Genomic DNA, 18,689 nt, shown 5'->3' with positions numbered 1-18,689 from the left:
CCAGATGGCTACTCAGGAAACCCCCAACAAATCACAGAGTGACAGGGGGACCTCCAGGGCCCAGGAAGTGAGAAGGGGCTCCCTGCCCTCTTGTGCCTTGTTGTCCAGAGACTGTGTCACTTGTCACTCTGCACACCATTGGCCCTGGGCAAACACCTGTGACTTCATGTTGGGCTGCGTGTCATTTCTGGAGCAGTGTGCTTCTGTCACAGGGACAGGCTTGTGCCAGTACATTGGAAGCCACAGCCTGGCTCGCCCCCACCCTGGTGCCTCTCCTCCTCCAGGGAGGCGCTGCCCGGTGTCTGCACGGGGACAGACGCACCCCTGCACTTCCCAGTGCAGTCTGAGGTGGCTGCTCTCTGCAGCCCCGGAGGCAGACCACACCTCCCCACCTGATTGGCACAAAACAAATCAGACTCTCCTGGGGACTCACTGTGGGGAGACGTCTGTGATTCTGTGCAGAGAACTTCCTAGCCATCCTGACCATCTAGGATAGACTGTAGGGAAATGTACGCACACGGCGCAAGCACGCCTACAGGGAGGGCCCACACAAAGCGGGCTCCATCCACACGCTGGGCTGTTACTCAGCCATGAAAAGGAAGGACACTGTGACACTGCTGTAGCACACATGGGTCCCAAGCCTGTACTGCCCAGGGAATTAAGGCAGACGCAGAAGGGGACACATGGCAGGGTCCCGCTGTCAGATCCAGAGACAGGAGGAGGACGGTGCTGTCAGGCTGGGAGGGGACAGAGGTCAGTGTTTCCTGGGGATGGACATTGAGTTTGGGGAGATGAGAAAGTCCTGGAGGTGGGCAACGGGATGGCCACATAGCTGTATGATTGCGCTTAGCATTGCTGAGTTGGGTGCCAAAGAGCGGCTGTGATGGTATGCCTTGTCTGTGTGACTTCACCACACTTAAAAATGGGCCTCATAGTGGCACATGTCCCCGCCAGGTACCGGCCAGCCCAGAAGACAGACAGCCTTGGGGACAGCAGCTCCCACAGCAGCCTGCATAGCACACCTGAGCAGACCATGGCTACGCAGAGCCAGCACCACCAGCAGTATATCGGTGAGGGCGGACACATGCGGGACAGTGCCCTTGGGTGACACGTTCCAGTGTGAGAAAGACCTTGATGAATCTTGTTACTACAGTCCCAAGATTTTAGAATAATTAGCATGCACCCCTCAAATGTGCCGTGTAAAGTGACCATCAGAAAAATACATAGCCGGGCAAGGTGCACACCTGTCATGCAACCCTCTGGGAGGCTGAGGCAGGAAGATCGCAATTTGAAGGCCAAGCTGGGCAACTTAGCAAGACCCTGCCTCAAAAACAAACAAAAAAACTAGGTATGGAGCTCTGTTCAAAGGGGTGGGCTTCAACAGAAAGAAAACAGTGCATAGACCATCAGAAAAAATAGAGGCTGCAGTCTTTTAACACCCTCGCTCTCAGGAGCACAGCAGGGCCTGGCTCTGTCCCGGGCTTCGTCCTCCCTCCCTGATGCACTGAGCGTCCTCCCGGTGGCAGCAGCCTCTCACTGTTTCTGGGAGCTGCAAGATGAGGCCTGAGCTTAGCGCTGCCACTTGGGGCAACCAGGAAAGGCGCCGACATCAGCACCGGTATTCAGGTGGACACTGGGCGGTTTCCACAGCTGTGCTGTGTGGGGTTTTTGTTGTTGTTGTTTTTGCAATCCAGGACTTTCACACTGAGCCATGTCCCCAGCCCTTCCTTTATTTTCTATTTCCAGAAAGGGTCTCCTTAATTGCCCAAGCTAGGCTGGAACTTGCTCCCCTCCTGCCGCAACCTCCCAGGCTGCCGGGATTTCAGGCACCACCACCACACTCATCTTGTCCTGTGGTTTTGAGTCTGGGCAGAACCCTTAGGTTTGGAAGTTGAGTTTGGGGATAGATTGAGATGGTACCCAGGGTGCCCATAGCTTCAACACCCCATGTGGTGCTTATGTGAGTCAAGGTTCTGAGCCCTTGTTATGTCCCCAGGCTGTGCTCAGCTTGTGTCACATCCCTGGGAGGAGACAAAATTGTTTTCATTTTGACCCTGAGAAACACTGAAAGTTACAAAGGTCACTCAACTATGTGCAGAGCCAGGGTGCCAGCCCAGGACTATGGGCCTAAGAGTGTCCTTGGCACTTCCTGTGGCTGTGCACAGCCCCAGTTCCTAAGATCCCTGTGTCTGATGGCCCATGTCCTCCCCAGATGTGTCCCACGTGTTCCCAGAGTTCCCGGTGCCTGAGCTGGGCAGTGTGCTGCTGCAGGAGAGCGTCACACTGCGTGATGTCAAGGCCCTGCAGCTGGCGTACCGACGGCACTGCGAGGTGACCTCCCTGGCCCCGGGTGGCCTGGGTGGCAAAGAGGTGACAAGAGCCCCATGTCTACCACAGGGCTCCTCCCTCCGGGTGGCAGCGGCTTTGCTCACTGGGCCTCCCATCTCTCCTGTCACTCCCTGCCACATCCCATGTCTCGGCTCCCTGCCCAGGACACATGAGTGACAGACACACTGAAACCCACATAACATCGTGGACCCCATCACTTTTCCTCTAGGCCACCTTGGATGTCGTCACAAACCTCCAATTCCACTACATCGAGAAGTTGTGGCTGTCTTTCTGGAACGCCAAAACCACCTCCAGCGATGGCCCCGCCTCCCTCCCTGCCAGGTGACAGCCATCATCCCCAGATGGCTCAGAGTGGCCACAGCGCCATCTGCCTCTTGGGCTCCCAGACCTGCCTCCAGGGGACCCCACACTCTGCACAGCAGGGAGGGATGTGGGAGCTGGACATCCACAGGGGCAGCCGGGCCTGGCAAGACCCTGCCTCACTGGCAACCGGGGCCCACAGTGACGAGGAGCCGGAGGGACAGATGACACTGCCCCAGGACAAGCTCATCTCGCTGTGCAAGTGCACACCCATCCTCAAGTGGATGCGGAGCTGCGACCACATCCTGTACCAGGCGCTCGTAGAGATACTCATCCCAGATGTGCTGCGCCCAGTGCCCAGTGAGTGACCACCTACCTGGTCTCTGTCACTCCTGTCCCTTCCCACTGGCCCCCAGATGTCAGTCACCTGACCCAAGGCAGCAGGCAGTACACATGACCCTGTGAGCTCTACCCAGAGCAGGCCAGGGCAGCCTTAGCTGAGAGCCACCTGGGGCAGCTGCCACCCTTGTCCCAAAGACGTACCAGCACCGCTGTGCTTCAGGTCTCTGCAAATGCGGGGGGAGGGGGTCATTTCCTGTGTGTCAGAGGAGTGGCCATGGCTGTGGCTCCTGTAAAAATGAGGGCCACCCTTTAACCCCTGCCAAATCGTCCACCATGAACTCCTGGGGGCACTCACACTGTGCCTCTGTGCCCCTGATGTGCCCATGGCACCCTGGGGATAGAGTCAGAGGGACAGACCCAGAGGACCACAGGCACCACGACACGTGGCCAGCCCATGCCCTGCAGTCTCCCAGAGCTATGCCCAGGGCCAGGCCACACTCCTGCTCTCCTGAGAGGACAGGAAGCTGCAGAAACTTCATATGGAAACTGAGGCTTGGGTCTTTAATTACTGGGCAGCTCTTAGTCTGTCTTAATGATCTGCTGCAGCCAGACATGACAGCCAACATCTGTCATCCCAGCACTCTGGAAGGCTGAGGCGAGAGGGCCACAAGTGCCTGCTCAGCCTGGGCAACTGAGCAACCTGGTGAGAGCCAGCTCAGAATAAAAGAGCTCAGTGCAGAGGCCCTGGGCTCAATCCTCCGTAGCAAACAAACAAAGCCAAGCTGCTGCTTTTTCCAGAAAATAGAAACCCCAGATCCATTGTCTCTTTTGGCCTCAGCTGCTTGGAAACTGGCCAGTGTAGCCATCAGCCCTGGATGGGGATCTGAGTTTAGAGCCCATATATTTTTTCTTTTTCTTTTTCAGTTTCCTTATGTTTCTTATCTCAGAATAGATTTGAGAACTGCTAGAACATTTATTGTATGCATGCGTGCATTGGGGTCTCCCTGGGTGAGACTCTCTATGGCAAACAGCAGTGACCAGAGGCCATGTGTGCTGCATCCCTTGCCCCTTCAGGCTGCTCCATGTCCCTTCCCTCCACTGTGCCTACGTCACCCCTCACTGCTGCACTCACTGCTGTGTCCCCAGGTACCCTGACGCAGGCCATCCGCAACTTTGCCAAGAGCTTGGAAGGCTGGCTGACCAACGCCATGAGCGACTTCCCACAGCAGGTCATCCAGACCAAGGTGACAAACAGAGGACGTGGCCCGTGCCCTGGGGATTCTCAGGCTCTGCATGCTGTGCAGGGCCAGTCTGGAGTGGCCAAGAGGAAGAGGGACAAGATGACCACAGTGCCCTCGTGTCACAAGAGTGACAGCTGGCAGCAGGGGAATGGCAGGTGTCACCACATATCATCTACTGGGGCCAATTTGGGACAGATGTTTCCGTGGCCATCTCCGGAGGGCCACTTAGTCTCCTTGCCCTCAGCCACAAATCACAGTTTAAAATGTAGAGAGTCGGCCTGCTGTGAAAACAAGTCCCTGGCATTCTTTCTGATGAATCTTAAGTGGCTTTTGGATGACTGGGCACTATGGTGAACACCTGCAATTCTAGCTACCCTAGCTTCCAGGCTGAGGCAGGAAGGTCTTGATTTGGGCAACTAAGCAAGGCTATCTCAAAATAAAAATGAAAAAAGCCTGGGCTGCATCTCAGTAGTGAGGACTTGCTCAGCATTTGGGGGCTTGGGTTCCACCCTTGTGTGTTTTTTTTTGTTTGTTTGTTTTTGTTTTTGTGGGACTGGGGATTGAACTCAGGCCCTTGCGCTTGCCAGGGAAGCACTTATTCTACTGAGCCATCTCCCTGGCCCCTTGGGTTCCACCCTTAGCACTGCACCAAAAAACTGTTGATGATGTCAAGGGCCAGGCCGAAGCGTCCGCTCCATCAGGCACACCTGGGGCTTGTGTGCAAGAGTCACCTAGGCTGGCGTGGCAAATTCAGACTCCCAAGACACGCCCCAAGCGTGGGCCAGCAGTACACAGCCTGTGGAGGTGGGATGAGACTACCTCGTTGGGACTCTGGGTGCCACAGGAGGCGCCAGCAGGCCTGCTGTGTTCCAGCTGTGGTCACCGCAGACCATTGGGGGGGGCTGTTCCTTGTCACACCATTACTGGGGAGGGGGACGTGTTCTCCATCAGCCCCAGCTGGGCTGACCACGCCCCTTCTGTGGCAGGTGGGCGTGGTCAGCGCCTTCGCTCAGACCCTGCGGCGCTACACTTCTCTCAACCACCTGGCGCAGGCTGCTCGCGCTGTGCTGCAGAATGCCTCCCAGATCAGCCAGATGCTCAGCGACCTCAACCGCGTGGACTTTGCTAACGTGCAGGTGACTCCACCTGTGCCAGCATGCAGCTTCCCGCCTGCCCGAAGCCGCAGCAGAGCTCAGGACCCTTTGGTGCCTGGAGCTCAGCTTCCTGGATTTCAGCAGCATATCTGTGGCATTGGCCGGGTCACAAGCTCCAAGGCTGACCTCATATGCCTCCGAGCCCAGCCATTTAGGAAATGAACAGAAGCTGAGCACATCATTGCATGCCTGTTATCCCGGCTCTCTGGGAGGCTGCAGCAGGACGATTGAAAGTTTGAGCAGGCCCTGGGCAATTTAGTGACTTAGTGATAGCCTGTTTCCAAATAAAATAAAAAGGCTTGGAAGTGTAGCTGCGTAGTGAGCACTTGGCTAGCATGTGCAAGGCCTTGCTGTCTTCAGCATGCCAAAGTGATAATAAAATGAATATACATATACAGGGAGAAGAGAGACCACTTTTAAACAAAACAGTAGTGATGCAGCACAAGCTTTGACCCAGAAAGGACTCCTGTGCATCCCCAGAAGCAGGTCAGGCTCTCTCTGGGGCTATGCCATGTGCTCAGCTTACAGTTGTCAGCAGCAGAGGTCAGCGGAGCTTAGGCTAGGGGAGAAGTGGCTCGGTGCTGCAGTGTGTTCTTAGCATGTGTGGGGCCCTGGGCGCCACCCCATGCACACCTGTAATCCAGCTGCTTATGAGGCTGAGGCAGGAGAATCAATGGTTCAAAGCCAACCTACCAACTTACTGAGATCCCGTTCAAAATAAAAAGAGCTCGGATGCTACTCAGTGGTGGGTACTTGTCCAGCATGCATGTGGCCCTGGGATCCATCCCCAGAACCAAAAGCCATTTTTTAAAAAACTGGCGTGCAACCCCAGCCACCGTCAGCACTGCCCTGCCTCCCCCGCAGGAGCAGGCCTCGTGGGTGTGCCAGTGCGAAGAGAGTGTGGTACAGCGGCTGGAGCAGGACTTCAAGGTGACCCTGCAGCAGCAGAGCTCGCTGGAGCAGTGGGCTCGCTGGCTGGATGGTGTGGTCAGCCAAGTGCTCAAGCAGCACGCGGGCAGCCCCAGCTTCCCCAAGGCTGCGCGACAGTTCCTGCTCAAGTGGTCGTTCTACAGGTGAGCCCACCTGGGCCACAGTGGGTCACCAAGGCCCCCTCCTCTCAGCCCCCCAGCTACTAACAGAAATGTGACCAGTGTCCTGAAGGCCTGGAATATTCCTCACCTGGCTCTCATCAAAACCAGCCGGCCCCACTGCAGGGTGGCTCATTGGGGGGCACTTGCCTAGCATGCCCAGGCTGTGGGTTCCATCCCCAGCACCACGAAGACCAAGATCTTTGCTGAGCCCTCTACTGGATTCCCAGTTCCTTCTCATACTCCTCCCTGGTTCTTCCGCTGCCGGGAACATCTTTTCCCCAGGCCAACATTAGACCCACCCTGCCCCAGACCTCTCCAAATCACCTTCCTCTGCCCTGCCCCTCCTGTCCCATCTGTGTCACACCCTTGGGGGGCCTCCTGCTGGCAGAGTTCCCAGAAGGCTGTGGGTCTAAGGCTGCTCTGGCTTCTGGAGTCTCAAGCCGAGGTCCCACAGCCAGGCCGAGGCCCGTGATCTAGCCTGAGCATCCCTCTCTGTCACTTATCCCAGCTCCATGGTGATCCGAGACCTGACCCTGCGCAGTGCCGCCAGCTTCGGCTCCTTCCACCTCATCCGCCTGCTCTATGACGAGTACATGTTCTACCTGGTGGAGCACCGTGTGGCCGAGGCCACTGGGGAGACGCCCATTGCTGTCATGGGGGAGGTGAGGCTGCCCATCCGCAGGTGTCCTGTCTATCGCCAACCAGTACTGAAACATTCTGACCCTCAAGAAGAGGCCCCACCCTATGGGAAGTCACTTCACATCTGCCCTGCCAGCCCTACACCTACAGGGCCACTTCCTGTCTCTGGAATCACCTGGCCTGGGCGTTTCCTGTCCGTGGGGTCCATGCTGTGTGTGCTGTGTCTGGGGTCTCTCAGCCAGCACGGTGTTCTCAAGGTCCGGCCACACTGGGGGGTGTCACAGCCTCACTCCTTTCCTGAGTGATGTCCCAGCATGTCGTGGACCTTGCTGTCTCATTAAGTTGCTCAGCTTAGGCTGGAACTTGCCTCAGGGTCCCAGAAGGTTGGGATCCCAGGCATGTGCCTCTGCCTCTGGTTCTCCGTACACAGAGGTCCACATCCTGATGCCAGTGACCAACCCACACCTGTGGGAAGCCTGGGGAGGATGTTTGGGTCCTGGGTCCCAGACTGCAGCCACCCGGCCCAATGGTCCTCAGGCCACCAGCTGGAAGCCCAGCGTGTTTCCCACCCAGGCCCCAGTGGCTGAGCAGTCAGGACATCTGCAGGAGCTCCCGGGTGCCAGGGAGGCCAGCACCACTTGCCCTGGCAGAAGCTAAGCCCAGAGAGAACCAGAAGTGGGTTTTGGCTGTCACTGAGCTGTGCCTCCCAGGCCTATAGACTTGCTCTCACCCCTCATGGGCCCTGACTCTGGATTTCTTTTGCAGTTCAGTGACCTCACCTCCCTGTCGCTGACGCTCCTTGACAAAGGTGTGTACCTCTTGGCCCCAGGTCACCAACGCAGGTGGAATTAGGGCAGCCTCTGGGTGAGATGGGGACCCAGGAGAGCCACTGTGCAAACAGCAGGTGGTGGCTGGGAAGTAGCCAGGTCCCTGTAACGACTGACAGAGACCTGAGTCCTCCTGCAACCACCTCTGTGTCCCAGGGACCCCAGAGGCCAGCTCATCCTGGGAATGTGACACAGGCCACCCACTACTGATCCAGGCAGTCACAGTCCCAAAGTTGCCCTTGGCGATGCCCAGTGTAGGGCGCTGTGGGTAGTGGGGCAGGTTTCACGGGGGCCACATGTCCCCAGTGCCACGGCACCTGTCTGATCAGGCTTTCCTCTGCCCTCTCCCTACACAGATGACACTGGCAATGAGCAGAGCGCTGAGAACTCCCACAGCCTGGGGGAGCCCCTGGTGAAACGTGAGCGCAGTGACTCAGGCCACCACCTGCATGGTGGCATCTAGCACCAGCCCTGGGCGCCTTCCAGACTCCAGGTCCCAGAAGATATCACCCAGTCATCCTGGGAACCTGGACTTCCAGGCCCCACCACACTTGTGCCTCTCAGACAACTTGATGTTTACTCTGACTTGGGCCCTGGGGTGGCGCACTCAGGACTGATGGGAGAAAAACAGTTCTTGACGCTGCCAAAGTTGTGGTGAAGCCCCTGCCCCCAGTTCCAGGGATGCCCCCTGCCGCAGTGTGAGCTTCACACCATGTCCCCATCAGAGCTGGAGGGGCTGTGTGGAGAGCCGGTCCCCACCATGGACTGCAGCTTCTCTAGTAGTTTTCACCACGATGACAAGCAACAGCCTATCCCCGCCTGGTTCGGCACTAGTAGGGGGCACAGAGCCCCAGCCCCCCAGGTGCCCTTGGGAACAGAGTCCCCAGTGCTTCTGGGCAGGAGGACCCTATCCCAGTGTGTGCCTTGTGGCCTTTGGTGGCCAGATGGTCCCAGGCATCCTGCCCTATGCAGCACCATCTCCAAACGACAGAGCCACAGCCTGAGAAAGAACAAGCCATAGAAATGGGTCTGCTCGTGTCCTTAAAAACTCACAACAGAAAGTTTGATCTGAAATAGAAAGCACCCAGGGTCACAGCATCCAGCCAGGCTGTGGGAGCCACTCCTCTGTGTTCTGTGTCCCCTCCTGGAGTCTTCCAAGTAGCTCCTTCAAAGTGGAAACTCTGGGGACAGATGGCACCCAAGGACTGGCACAGCCCTGAACTCAAGACTGTCAGGGCTTTGTCCCTGAACCCTGCGCAGAGACCACACAGAAAGTGCTGTCTAGGGAGGTGCCATGCATCCTCTCACTGGAAAATGTTTATGCCAATAGTTTTGTGCTCTACGTGTTCTTAGAAGGTTCTATATGAATGTGTATCTCACACACTCGGTCTCCAATGTTTTGTTCTCCTTGCACAGCGGGCGCTACCGTCAGTCCCTGTGGTGTGGGGGGAAAGGTGCGCCCATGCCGAGGACACCAGGCCCGTGGTCATCCGTGTTGGTCTGGTCTTCTGTTGAAGACTTAGGTGGACTCAAGCAGGAGGAATGTTGTTCGGATGGCTGAGGATTTAGCTCAGCAGCACAGTGCCTGCTTGGCAAGCACAGGGTTGTGAGTGGATTCCTGGTGTGGAGTGGGGGTCGCCTCCTCTCCTGGGGCACATTCATGTTCACAGCGATGCGCTGCTATGGGCGTCTGCCCATGTGCAGAGCCGATGCAGACCGCATTTCCACCATGCCACCATGTGCTCTGCCGCATGACAGAAGCACCGTGTGCTCCCAGGTCCACCGCCCTTTCTCTCTTCCTCCCTCCCTCCCTCCTTTCCTACCTTCCTCTCTCTCTCCCTCTCTAGTTGTTGAGACAGGGTCACATTTTGTAGTCCAGGCTGGCCTCAAACTCAAAATGATTCTCCTGCCTCAGCCTCCTGAGTGCCCAACACCATTTTTTTTTTTTTTAAGATGGTTTCTTGATAAGTTACTAAGGTTGCCAGGCTGTAGTCAAACTTGTGATCCTCCTGCCTCAGCCTCCCAGCTCCATTCTTGTTTCTTGTAACAACAAGCTTGTGGAATATGCCCATTTTGGTGGTCTTTGTTCACACTCCAGGTCCAGCCCACACACAATGCCCCCAAGGGTACAACCATGTCCTGCTGTGGGAATAAGAGCACGCCGCCAGCACCCAAACAGCTGGGAATGAGCCTCTGAGCTTGGGCCTTCCGATGGCTCCAACTGAGCTTCCTTAACTAGGGGCCTGGGAGGCAGGGGAGCCACACTGGGCCAGGAGGCAGTGCTGACTGCCCAGGAATGGTGGGATAACTAGATGTGAGAGCCCCTGCTGAGGCCGGGTGGTTCTTAGGCTTACACAGGGGATCCGGGGGGTCCTTCAAGGATCAGCCCAAGTATGTCCATGGTGTTCTATCTGCAGGGCCCGCTTGGTTGAGCGGGGCACTCCTGGGGACAGAAAGAGGCCACAGCCTGGAAGGCCCTGGACAAAGCCGCCACTTGGATGCCAGCTCAGTGGCCTGCACTCCCTGACACCAGCCTTGGGCTGGCCCAGGGTCCCAGAGTTTGTGGGTGATACTAAAATGGCCCTCGGTTCCCTGGGGTCTCCAGACTCCATGTGTATTTTGCATGGAAAAATTCTCTTGAAATTCTCTAGGATCTTAGTTTAGATTTATTTAGTTTAGATTTGTTCTCTGCTGTCTTGCAGCACTAGGGATGGAACCTGGGGCCTTCTCATCTGGCTGTATCCTCCGCCCTTCTGATTTTCCATTTCAAGCCAGGGTCTTGCTAAGTTATGCAGGCTGGGCTCATCTTGAAGGTCTCAATTTTTGAATAAAACTTGAGTTTACACCACAGGCCTCCAAATTGTGTGGCCAGTCCTGAAGGGATCCCAGGACCGCACTGCAGCGCAACTCTGTGCCAACTCTTGCTGGGCACTGGGGGACAGATGGGAACCCATGGGTGCCACCAGCCTGAGGCCCCGTCTGCTCTGGGTTCCTCCCCAAGTCAGGGAAGCGCCAGGGCCTCCAGCAGTCCACAGGCTGTCAGGGTCCTGCATGGCCATCATGGCCCTTGGTTCCATCAAGAGCTCTGGGTGAGCTCCGATCCCAGCTGTCCTTGAAAAAGTCACTGCTGCCAGTTCCCCATTGGGACAAAAGATGACCCAGTGCTCCTTGCGAGAACTCTGGGTATCCATGGAAACCAAATAGCTTTCTCCCCTGCACACCAGGGACACTGGGGCCAGGCATGGGGGGGGAGCATCCCGGGCACTGCAGGGTGCTAAGCAGGGTTCCTGGTCTCCACCTGCTCCATGTTGACAGCATCCCCTATCATGATGGCCACCAATGTCCCTAGGCATGGCCCAGGGTCCTATGTGGCCAATGAAGATGAACACAGTGTCTGCAGCCCAAGTGACATCTCACACCAGTGGCTGGACACAGAGGTTCACCTGCGTTACAAATATTTGCTGGATAAGTCAACCAAATTTGGGGAGAGGGGTGTCCCCGTAAGTGCTCTGCCCTGCTGTCCTGTCACATGCTGTCTCCTAATCCCCAAGCACAAGCTGAAGACTTTTTTTAACAAGTACCTGGGATAGAACCCAGCTACACTAAGCTCCATCCCCACCCCTTCTTACTAGAATTTGAGTCAGGGTCTCAGTAAGTTGCTAAGTTGCCCAGGCCTGGCTCAAACGTGAGATCCTCCCACCTTGGCTCTCACGTCACCATGCCTTGGCTAGAGGATCTCACGTCACCACACCTTGGCTGCCTGACAAGCGCAAGGTCCCAAGTTCAATACCTGGCACCAAAAAAAAAAAAAAAACCTGGCTAGAACCAGAGGGGTACGGGGACTGGCCATGTCATCCAGAGGCGGCGTGTGCCTGGCAGCTGGTGGCCAATAGATTTGGTGGGGACTGTCCTGCTCAGAGTAGCAGGCAGCTGTTACTGCCCCGCCCCCCACTGCCTCCTGAAGGGTCGGGGCAAAGCCTCTGAGCTCTGTTAAATCTAAAGAGGGAGGGGTGGCCGGGGAGATGGCTCAGTAGAATAAGCGCTTGCCTGGCAAGTGCAAGGGCCTGAGTTCAATCCCCAGTCCGCAAAAAAAATAAAAATAAAAATAAAAATAAAAAAATTCTAAAGCGGGAAATGCGTCCTGGGTGGGAGGGTGGGTAGTGTGTGTGGGGGAGGGGTGGATTCATCCTGTCTTTGCCGCCCCCCAGTGGCCGCTCTGTGACACAACTGCTGCTTTCCTCGGGGATAAGAATTGGTTTGCTTCGTTTCTATGGGGAAAGCACTACAGAGAACAGCTAGGCTCTTCCTTACCCCGCAAGTAGCCCTGTCTACACACTCAGCACTTCCCCACCAGGCAGCTCACTACTGCCAAGTGGACGAGTCACCTATTTAACCCCGTGATCGAGGCTGACCCTTGACCCCAGCTAGGGTGGCCCCAGAAAGGCCGCACCTCATGTCTGTGTAATCCCTACCACAAAGGGGTAGCCTGAAATTATGAGTGTACACCAAACAAACTCATGGAACTGTTTGCATTACTTTTGTTTTGAGGTAAGGTCTACGTTGTCTAGGATGGCCCCAGCCTCCCAAATAACTGGGACCACTGAGGCACACCACCATGCCTGACTCCAGGGACCCCCTTTTTCACTTCCAAGACAGCTCCTCCTCATTGTCTTTATGTGGTAGAAGGAAAAGCAAGGTATCTTTCTGGGGCTTTTTTTCTGGCCCTGTCCTAGGGCTGAACCTAGGACCTTAACACAGAACTAACCCTGCAGACCTTTTAAATTTTGTTTATTGAGATCTCAAGACACTAAATTGCCCTGGCTAGACTCCAACTTGCATTTGTCCTGCCTCAGTCTCCTCTATAAAGGGTTCTTCTCCCACATCTGTTACTTTCCTCTCATTGCTGGGACAAAACACTGGACACCCAAAATTACAGGAGAAAGAAAGGTTTATTTGGCTCCCAGTTTGCGGAAGTTTTCAGTCCACACTCGCCTGGCTCCAACGCAGAGTGGCACAGCGCAGAGGGCAGCAGAGCCTGATGATGCAAAACAGCAAAAAGCAAAGGGGGGAACAGCAGCACTGGGCAAGCCCCTCTCCTTCCTTACACTGCATCAGGCTATCTGCCGCAGGGTAGGCATATATATTAGCCAGGGTTTGACTTAGAGGAACCGATATAAGAAACAGATATTAACACAATATGTACAATGCATAAGGAATTACAAGGTTGGCTTACAACAGGCCATCTGCATAAGCTCACTGCAGTGCTCCGTGCAAGTCAGCCAACGGGTCTGCGAAGGATCCAGGCCAGAGGCCAAAGAGTGTGCGCTGCAATGAAGTCCAAGCCCAATGCAAAGACGAAGTGAAATGTAGACCCCTTCCTCAGCCTCTTTATATGGTCTCACCGGCGTGCTGAGTCACTCTGGGGCGGCCCAGTGCAATCTAGGGTGGAACCAATCACACTCCAGGGCAGGGGGGGGACTTCCCTGCCCTGGGGGCCCCCAACCCACGTGGTCTTCCAGCCAAGTTGACACAATGTATCAACTACTACATTGTAGCAGGCACCCGCAGTCCCAGCTTTCGATCATGAATTATTCACTACCTGCAGAAGCCTGTCCCATGACTGCAAGAGACTTTAGTGGGGGACACCTAGACACCAACCATAACATCCCATGACCTCCAGGCCACAGCAGCCAGCCAGGTACTAGGCGTCTTCCTTCCTCTCCCTCCGGAATTTCTTCTGACCAGGCTCTAAAACAGAAGCTGAGGATTCTGGGCGATTAGTCACCAACTGAGGGCCCACCATGAGGGCAGAGGGCTAGCTACAAGGTATCTGTCCACGCAAAGACTCCATTAATAAAGTGAGGTGGGTGAGTCCTGTGGACCACACCTTCTCCTTTGCGCAGAAAACATCAGGACCATATGGCCCCGTCCGGGTTTGGGGCTTTCGGTGTGAGGCATACATCTCTAACCTTGGTCTAAAGCAGCTGGCAGTTCTACAAGACCAGTCGCACACTGAATATTTGTAAATTTAGCTTTATTGAAATTTTCAAAAAAATGAATTCCCAGATTTAAGGTATAAGTGACAGAAGTTTATACATTTCAGGTGTACAACTTGATGTCTTTGATAGGTTCTGGCCCTACTATGAATTGTTAGTCATTATGGTGGTCATCTAATATGGCTGATGCCCTTAGAACAAAGGACCACCTCTCCCCTCCTTCTCCAACTCAGCCCAGGACATACTTTCAGTCTAGTCCAGAGAATTTATTTTCCCTAAATTCTCTCCATCTCCTCAAAGAATATAAAGCCCCTTTCTCCTTTTCCTTCTGCCTATTTCTCTGTGTGCCGAGAACCTATCATTCTTGACACACGTATACACTGTGATATTATCTCAAGCTCACTAATCTATCCATCACCACAAAATTTTCTTCTTAATGGCACTGGAGAGCAAACCCAGGGCCTTCAAATCCATCCACATCCTGACCTCTGTGCTGCCAGCTCGCCCTGCCCAGGACCTTTTCACTTGCTGCTCCACCTAGAATGCTTCTCCTGCAGGCCTTCTACTAAAATGTTACCTTCACTATGGCAGAGGGGACTTCCTGACCAGCCATCTAAAGTCTCCTCTCTCTGCCATACTGTTTTGCTTTTTTTGCTGCCCTTCTTCAATGATTCTGCTTGTCCATTGTCATTCTCCCAAGAAGGATATAAGGCTACAAGGCTACAAGGCAGAGTCTGTAGGTCTTGCTGCCCTAACCTGTAGAAGACTGCCTGGTGTGGAGCAAGGGCTGGGGGTACACACTGCTGCATCAGAAGTCCCCAAAACCAAGTGTCACTTTACACACAGGAAAGGCTGGGTTAGGCAACACGTTCTAGGCTCCCAGCTCTCAGGCAATCCATGGTGTCTGTGTCAGGAACAGCCGAAGTTAGCTGGGCACTTGCTGCTCAAGGTTTAGGCTTCCTCAATGTGGCAGCTTCAGGGTCCCTGTCATGGTGGCTAGGAGCCTTAAAAACTCTCCTAGGCCAGCTGTCTCAAAATAGCATATGAAGAAATGGCTAGAGATGTAGCTCAGTGCACAGGCCCTGGGTTTCAGCCTGCATACTGGAAAAAGAAAGTTTCAGCAGGCCGAGCTGCACACTGTCCCTGCTATGACCTAGCATGGTACATTCCAAAGCGACATTTCCACTGTGTGATGTGACAAACCACCCACGCCAGAGAGAAGAAAACAGAGACCTCAGTTCCTGATAGGAACGAGGCCAAGGAACTTGAGACTCATTTTACAACCAGCCCAATAGACAACAACCACTGCTTTCTGGAGTGAATAAATCAGTGTTGAGTGAATTAACCTGTGAGGACACAGCCAAAGACAGCCAGGCCTGTGGGCAGGCGCTACCAACCATCACCACTGTCACCACAGAGAGCTAGATAGGGGAGGTAAGGAAAATTTGCCAGCTTGTTAGCTGACAGGCTGCATGTCTCTCATGTCCCTTGAAAAGCCACAGACTATATTTAGTGAGTGATGACAAATTGCTGGGAGTTTCCTCAAGCGTGGGCTGGAGGTGGTGTGTGATATGACTTTAGGCCGCATGCTGACATGGCATCAAATGACAACAAATCACACGGGTTCCAGTCATCCTGATTTCAATTCTCCTCACTCAAGGAGAAAGTTTTTTGGGGTGTTAATCTGCCCTGAATGCCGCTCTAATGCTTGCTAATCTTGCTGCATGCCGGGCAGCTTGGCTGAGCATGCCATCCACTGCTACCTGGGGTTTAGCAATGGTGTTTTGTGTTTGCATTTATTACAATGATCTCCTTCAGGCTTAGTGGTTTTCTATTTTGAGTATCTATGTAATGTAAAATCATTTTGTTTTGAGATAGGGTCTCACTACTAGTCTAGGCTGGCCTTGAATTCACTGTGTAGCCTAGGCTGGTCTCCGCCTGGCATCCTCCTGCCTCAACCTCCCAAGTGCTGGGATTACAGGTGTGCATTATCATATCTGACTGGCTGGGAAAATGTTAATGGTATTAAATCTACCCATTCCTGAACAAGAATAATAACTTTTTTTTAATCGTTTTTTTTTCATCAGCCAAGGCAGGAGGATTGCCATGAGCTCAAGGCCAGCCTGGGCTACATAGCAAGACTCTATCTCAAAAGTACAGTTCAGTGGCACAGCACTTGGCTAGATGTGGAGGCCCTAGGTTCCATCCCCACTCCCAATAATGGAAGAAAAGCAATTCCCAAACCAAGGCAACCTATATGCAAAGACTCTGAGGCTGGAATGCCCTGGTGCTCAGAGGTCAGAGAGCAAAGAACTGCACACAGGGAACAAGGTGGGAGATGGTGGCCAAATGTGGGGCTTTATGGGCTTGAATGAGAGGTGTAACATTCAGCCATACTTTGAAGCCCTGAGAGGAGATGCACCTTTAGCGTCAATACTATACTTTTAGTTTATACTTCTAAAAGCTTCCTCAGCCTGCTGCTATGTGGAGCAGAGCCTAAAGTTTCGTGAGAATGAAAGCAGGGAGGGCAGAGAGGCTGCCCAGTCTTCCAGAGACACAAGGACAGTCTGGCCCGGAGTGACAGGTGACATCCAGGGCGCTGAGAACAGGGGGCGCGGGGCTGTTTTGGGGACGAGGTCCACCCTGCAGGATTCTTTGGGAGTTGGGCAGCAGGTGAGTCAAAAGAAACCGCAGGTCTCCCATAGTCTCCACTTGTGAGGCTGCAGGTCCTATTGTGCAGGCAGAGTTGGGGATGTAGCTCTGGGCAGGGTGCCTGCCTAGCATTCATGAAGCTCCAGGTTGGAGTCCTAGCTCTTCCCCAGAAAATCTAATAATGTGTAATCTTTTTTTTCTTCCCCCTGCCAGGGATCCAACTCAGGACTTTGAGCTTGCCCTGCAGGCGCTTAAAGCCTCTGAGCTATCTCCCCAGCTCCAGTAATTTGCAATCTTAACAAAGTGCCAACTTCAGGTCCAAAAAGAAGGAACCAGACCTTCTGGTACCTGGAGCTACTTTACAGATGGAGAGGCTGGAGCAGGCTTAAGAGGTTGATGGTCCCATTTTACAGATCGCAGATCCCTGCTTCTCTCCCAGCACCCTGAGCCCTCCTGCCACCGTCCAGCGAGACATCGGGAACGCGTTTAAGACTTTTAAACTGGGACCCGGCGCTACCCGCCCCTCCTCTGCACATGTGGAAAGGCCGCGCACAAGGGGATTTACCTGAAGGAAGGCGCCCGCGCTTCGGACTGCTCACGGTCCCATTTCGGGGAACCCCCCCAGAAAACAGGAAAATAAAGGGCATCGAGTCACACAAAACATCTATCTAGACCGCGTTGCCAGCTACGCGCACCGTCTCCCCCGCGCACTCACACAAGCACACTTTCCTGGTCACGCCCTCTCCGTAGGCGGGAAAAGGAGGCGGGGACAGTTAGTGCGCAGGCGCGTGCTCGGAGCGCGAGCTGGATTTAGGTTCGGCGCGCGGCTCAGTACGCAGGCGCAAACTGCCCACTTCGCACAGCCTCGGCTCTTTTAATGCGCACGCGCAAGCGTCCTGGCAGAGCGCAAGCAAGCCCGGGCCGGCGCGGGGCCTTGTGGGAGGGCTTAAGGAAGTAAAATGGCGGACCTGGCGAACGAAGGTAGGGGAGGCGCCGTCGGGGGACAGCTGACGGCTGGGGATGGGCAGCGGGAAGCCTAGAGACCAGAGGCCCAAGAGATGAGCCCCGGGAGTGTAGGAGTCCCGTCCGGTGCGTCCTAACGGCCCAGCGCGGCCTGCAGGCGCCCCCCATTGCGCCCCCTCAGGCCAGACTCGTCGGCCTAGCCCATCACCCGCGGCAGCACCAGCCTTTGCCACCTGCGGGCCAGGGGAGCTCGGAGGACGCCCCGGCCGCGGTTACGAAGCTCTTCCGCCTCGCAGGCCCTGACCCGGGCAAAAGGGGGCGGGAGGCGCCTTGGCCTCAGATGTAAATAGACCTTGGGGCCTGGTCGGGCCGAGAGCGGCTCACTCTGTCCCCTCCCGCGCCCTTCCCTGGCCCAGCTTCCCGTTCCTCTCGTCTTCCGCCGGCCCTTTCTTCCCGCGCGTGTGGCCTCCCACTCTGAGCACTGGGGAAGCCGAGCCGCGCTCACCCCACCCGCCTGAGCTTGGCATCCCGTTCCCGCCAGCACCCACTCAGGTCCCCTCCTTCAGGCCTGGCCGCAGGGTCAAACTGCGGACAGCCTTGGCCACTTCTTGCATGCTCCCCCATCTCCATTATTGCCTGCATTTCGCGAGAGACCACGAGGTTCCCCTGCTAACATCCCACCTGAGCGTTTGTGACAAGGTGCCACTTACAAATCCCCCAGGGGACACACTGATGGCTGCCGTTCTAGCTGTAGCTGGGTGACTTCCGAAGCCCTATTTTTAGCTGTCTCCTTTTCTGGGTGCACAGCTGCAGGCAGTCTGCCTACCTGTCCCACCCTGGTTCTCCCCAGCAGTGCTCCCTGCTTTGGGAAGGTTTCTGTACAATTCTAAGTAGCACCTGACCCATGAATGCTTCAAGGAAGTGTGGGGCCTTGGAGAGCTCTGGGGTGTTGCTAAGCGCTGGTCAGAGCAGGATGTAAGGGGTGTAATCCCAGCAGCACTAGAGGCAGAGTATCACGGTGAGTTTGAGGCCAGCTTGGTCTATATAGTGAGTTCAAGATTAGCCTGGAATAGATAGTGAGATTCATGATCCAAACAAAAGAACAATATCCCCCTCCTTAAATCTGGACTTACGG

At 55.0% G+C, this 18,689-nt stretch overlaps 2 protein-coding genes across 10 annotated transcripts in view; both read left to right on the top strand.

The window, feature by feature from the left end:
- Window positions 1–9,326, top strand: part of Rfx2 (regulatory factor X2) — a 75,870-nt gene extending 66,544 nt beyond the window's left edge. For 3 of the 5 annotated variants that reach the window (XM_023717081.1, XM_023717078.1, XM_023717083.1), the window contains 10 exons: window positions 955–1,070; window positions 2,213–2,370; window positions 2,558–2,670; window positions 2,852–3,009; window positions 4,138–4,235; window positions 5,219–5,368; window positions 6,251–6,459; window positions 6,986–7,139; window positions 7,882–7,924; window positions 8,300–9,326. In XM_023717081.1, coding sequence (XP_023572849.1) covers window positions 955–1,070; window positions 2,213–2,370; window positions 2,558–2,670; window positions 2,852–3,009; window positions 4,138–4,235; window positions 5,219–5,368; window positions 6,251–6,459; window positions 6,986–7,139; window positions 7,882–7,924; window positions 8,300–8,406 — 1,306 coding nt within the window. In that variant the 3' untranslated portion in view covers window positions 8,407–9,326. The remainder of the gene's footprint in view (window positions 1–954; window positions 1,071–2,212; window positions 2,371–2,557; window positions 2,671–2,851; window positions 3,010–4,137; window positions 4,236–5,218; window positions 5,369–6,250; window positions 6,460–6,985; window positions 7,140–7,881; window positions 7,925–8,299) is intronic. The other 2 variants (XM_023717082.1, XM_023717079.1) reach the window with 1 other exon arrangement.
- An 8,145-nt stretch (window positions 9,327–17,471) lies between these two features.
- Ranbp3 (RAN binding protein 3) overlaps window positions 17,472–18,689 on the top strand; it is a 54,798-nt gene continuing 53,580 nt past the window's right edge. For 2 of the 5 annotated variants that reach the window (XM_023716962.1, XM_023716959.1), the window contains exon 1: window positions 17,472–17,572. In XM_023716962.1, coding sequence (XP_023572730.1) covers window positions 17,551–17,572 — 22 coding nt within the window. In that variant the 5' untranslated portion in view covers window positions 17,472–17,550. Of the gene's footprint in view, window positions 17,573–17,625; window positions 17,681–18,689 lie in introns of those variants that run through there. The other 3 variants (XM_023716958.1, XM_023716960.1, XM_023716961.1) reach the window with 3 other exon arrangements.

This window comes from Octodon degus, unplaced genomic scaffold (assembly GCF_000260255.1).
Source record: "Octodon degus isolate 3935 unplaced genomic scaffold, OctDeg1.0 scaffold00050, whole genome shotgun sequence".
NCBI lineage: Eukaryota > Metazoa > Chordata > Mammalia > Rodentia > Octodontidae > Octodon > Octodon degus.
Note: the sequence above shows the minus strand (reverse complement) of the source record. Positions and strands in the feature narration are given on the sequence as shown.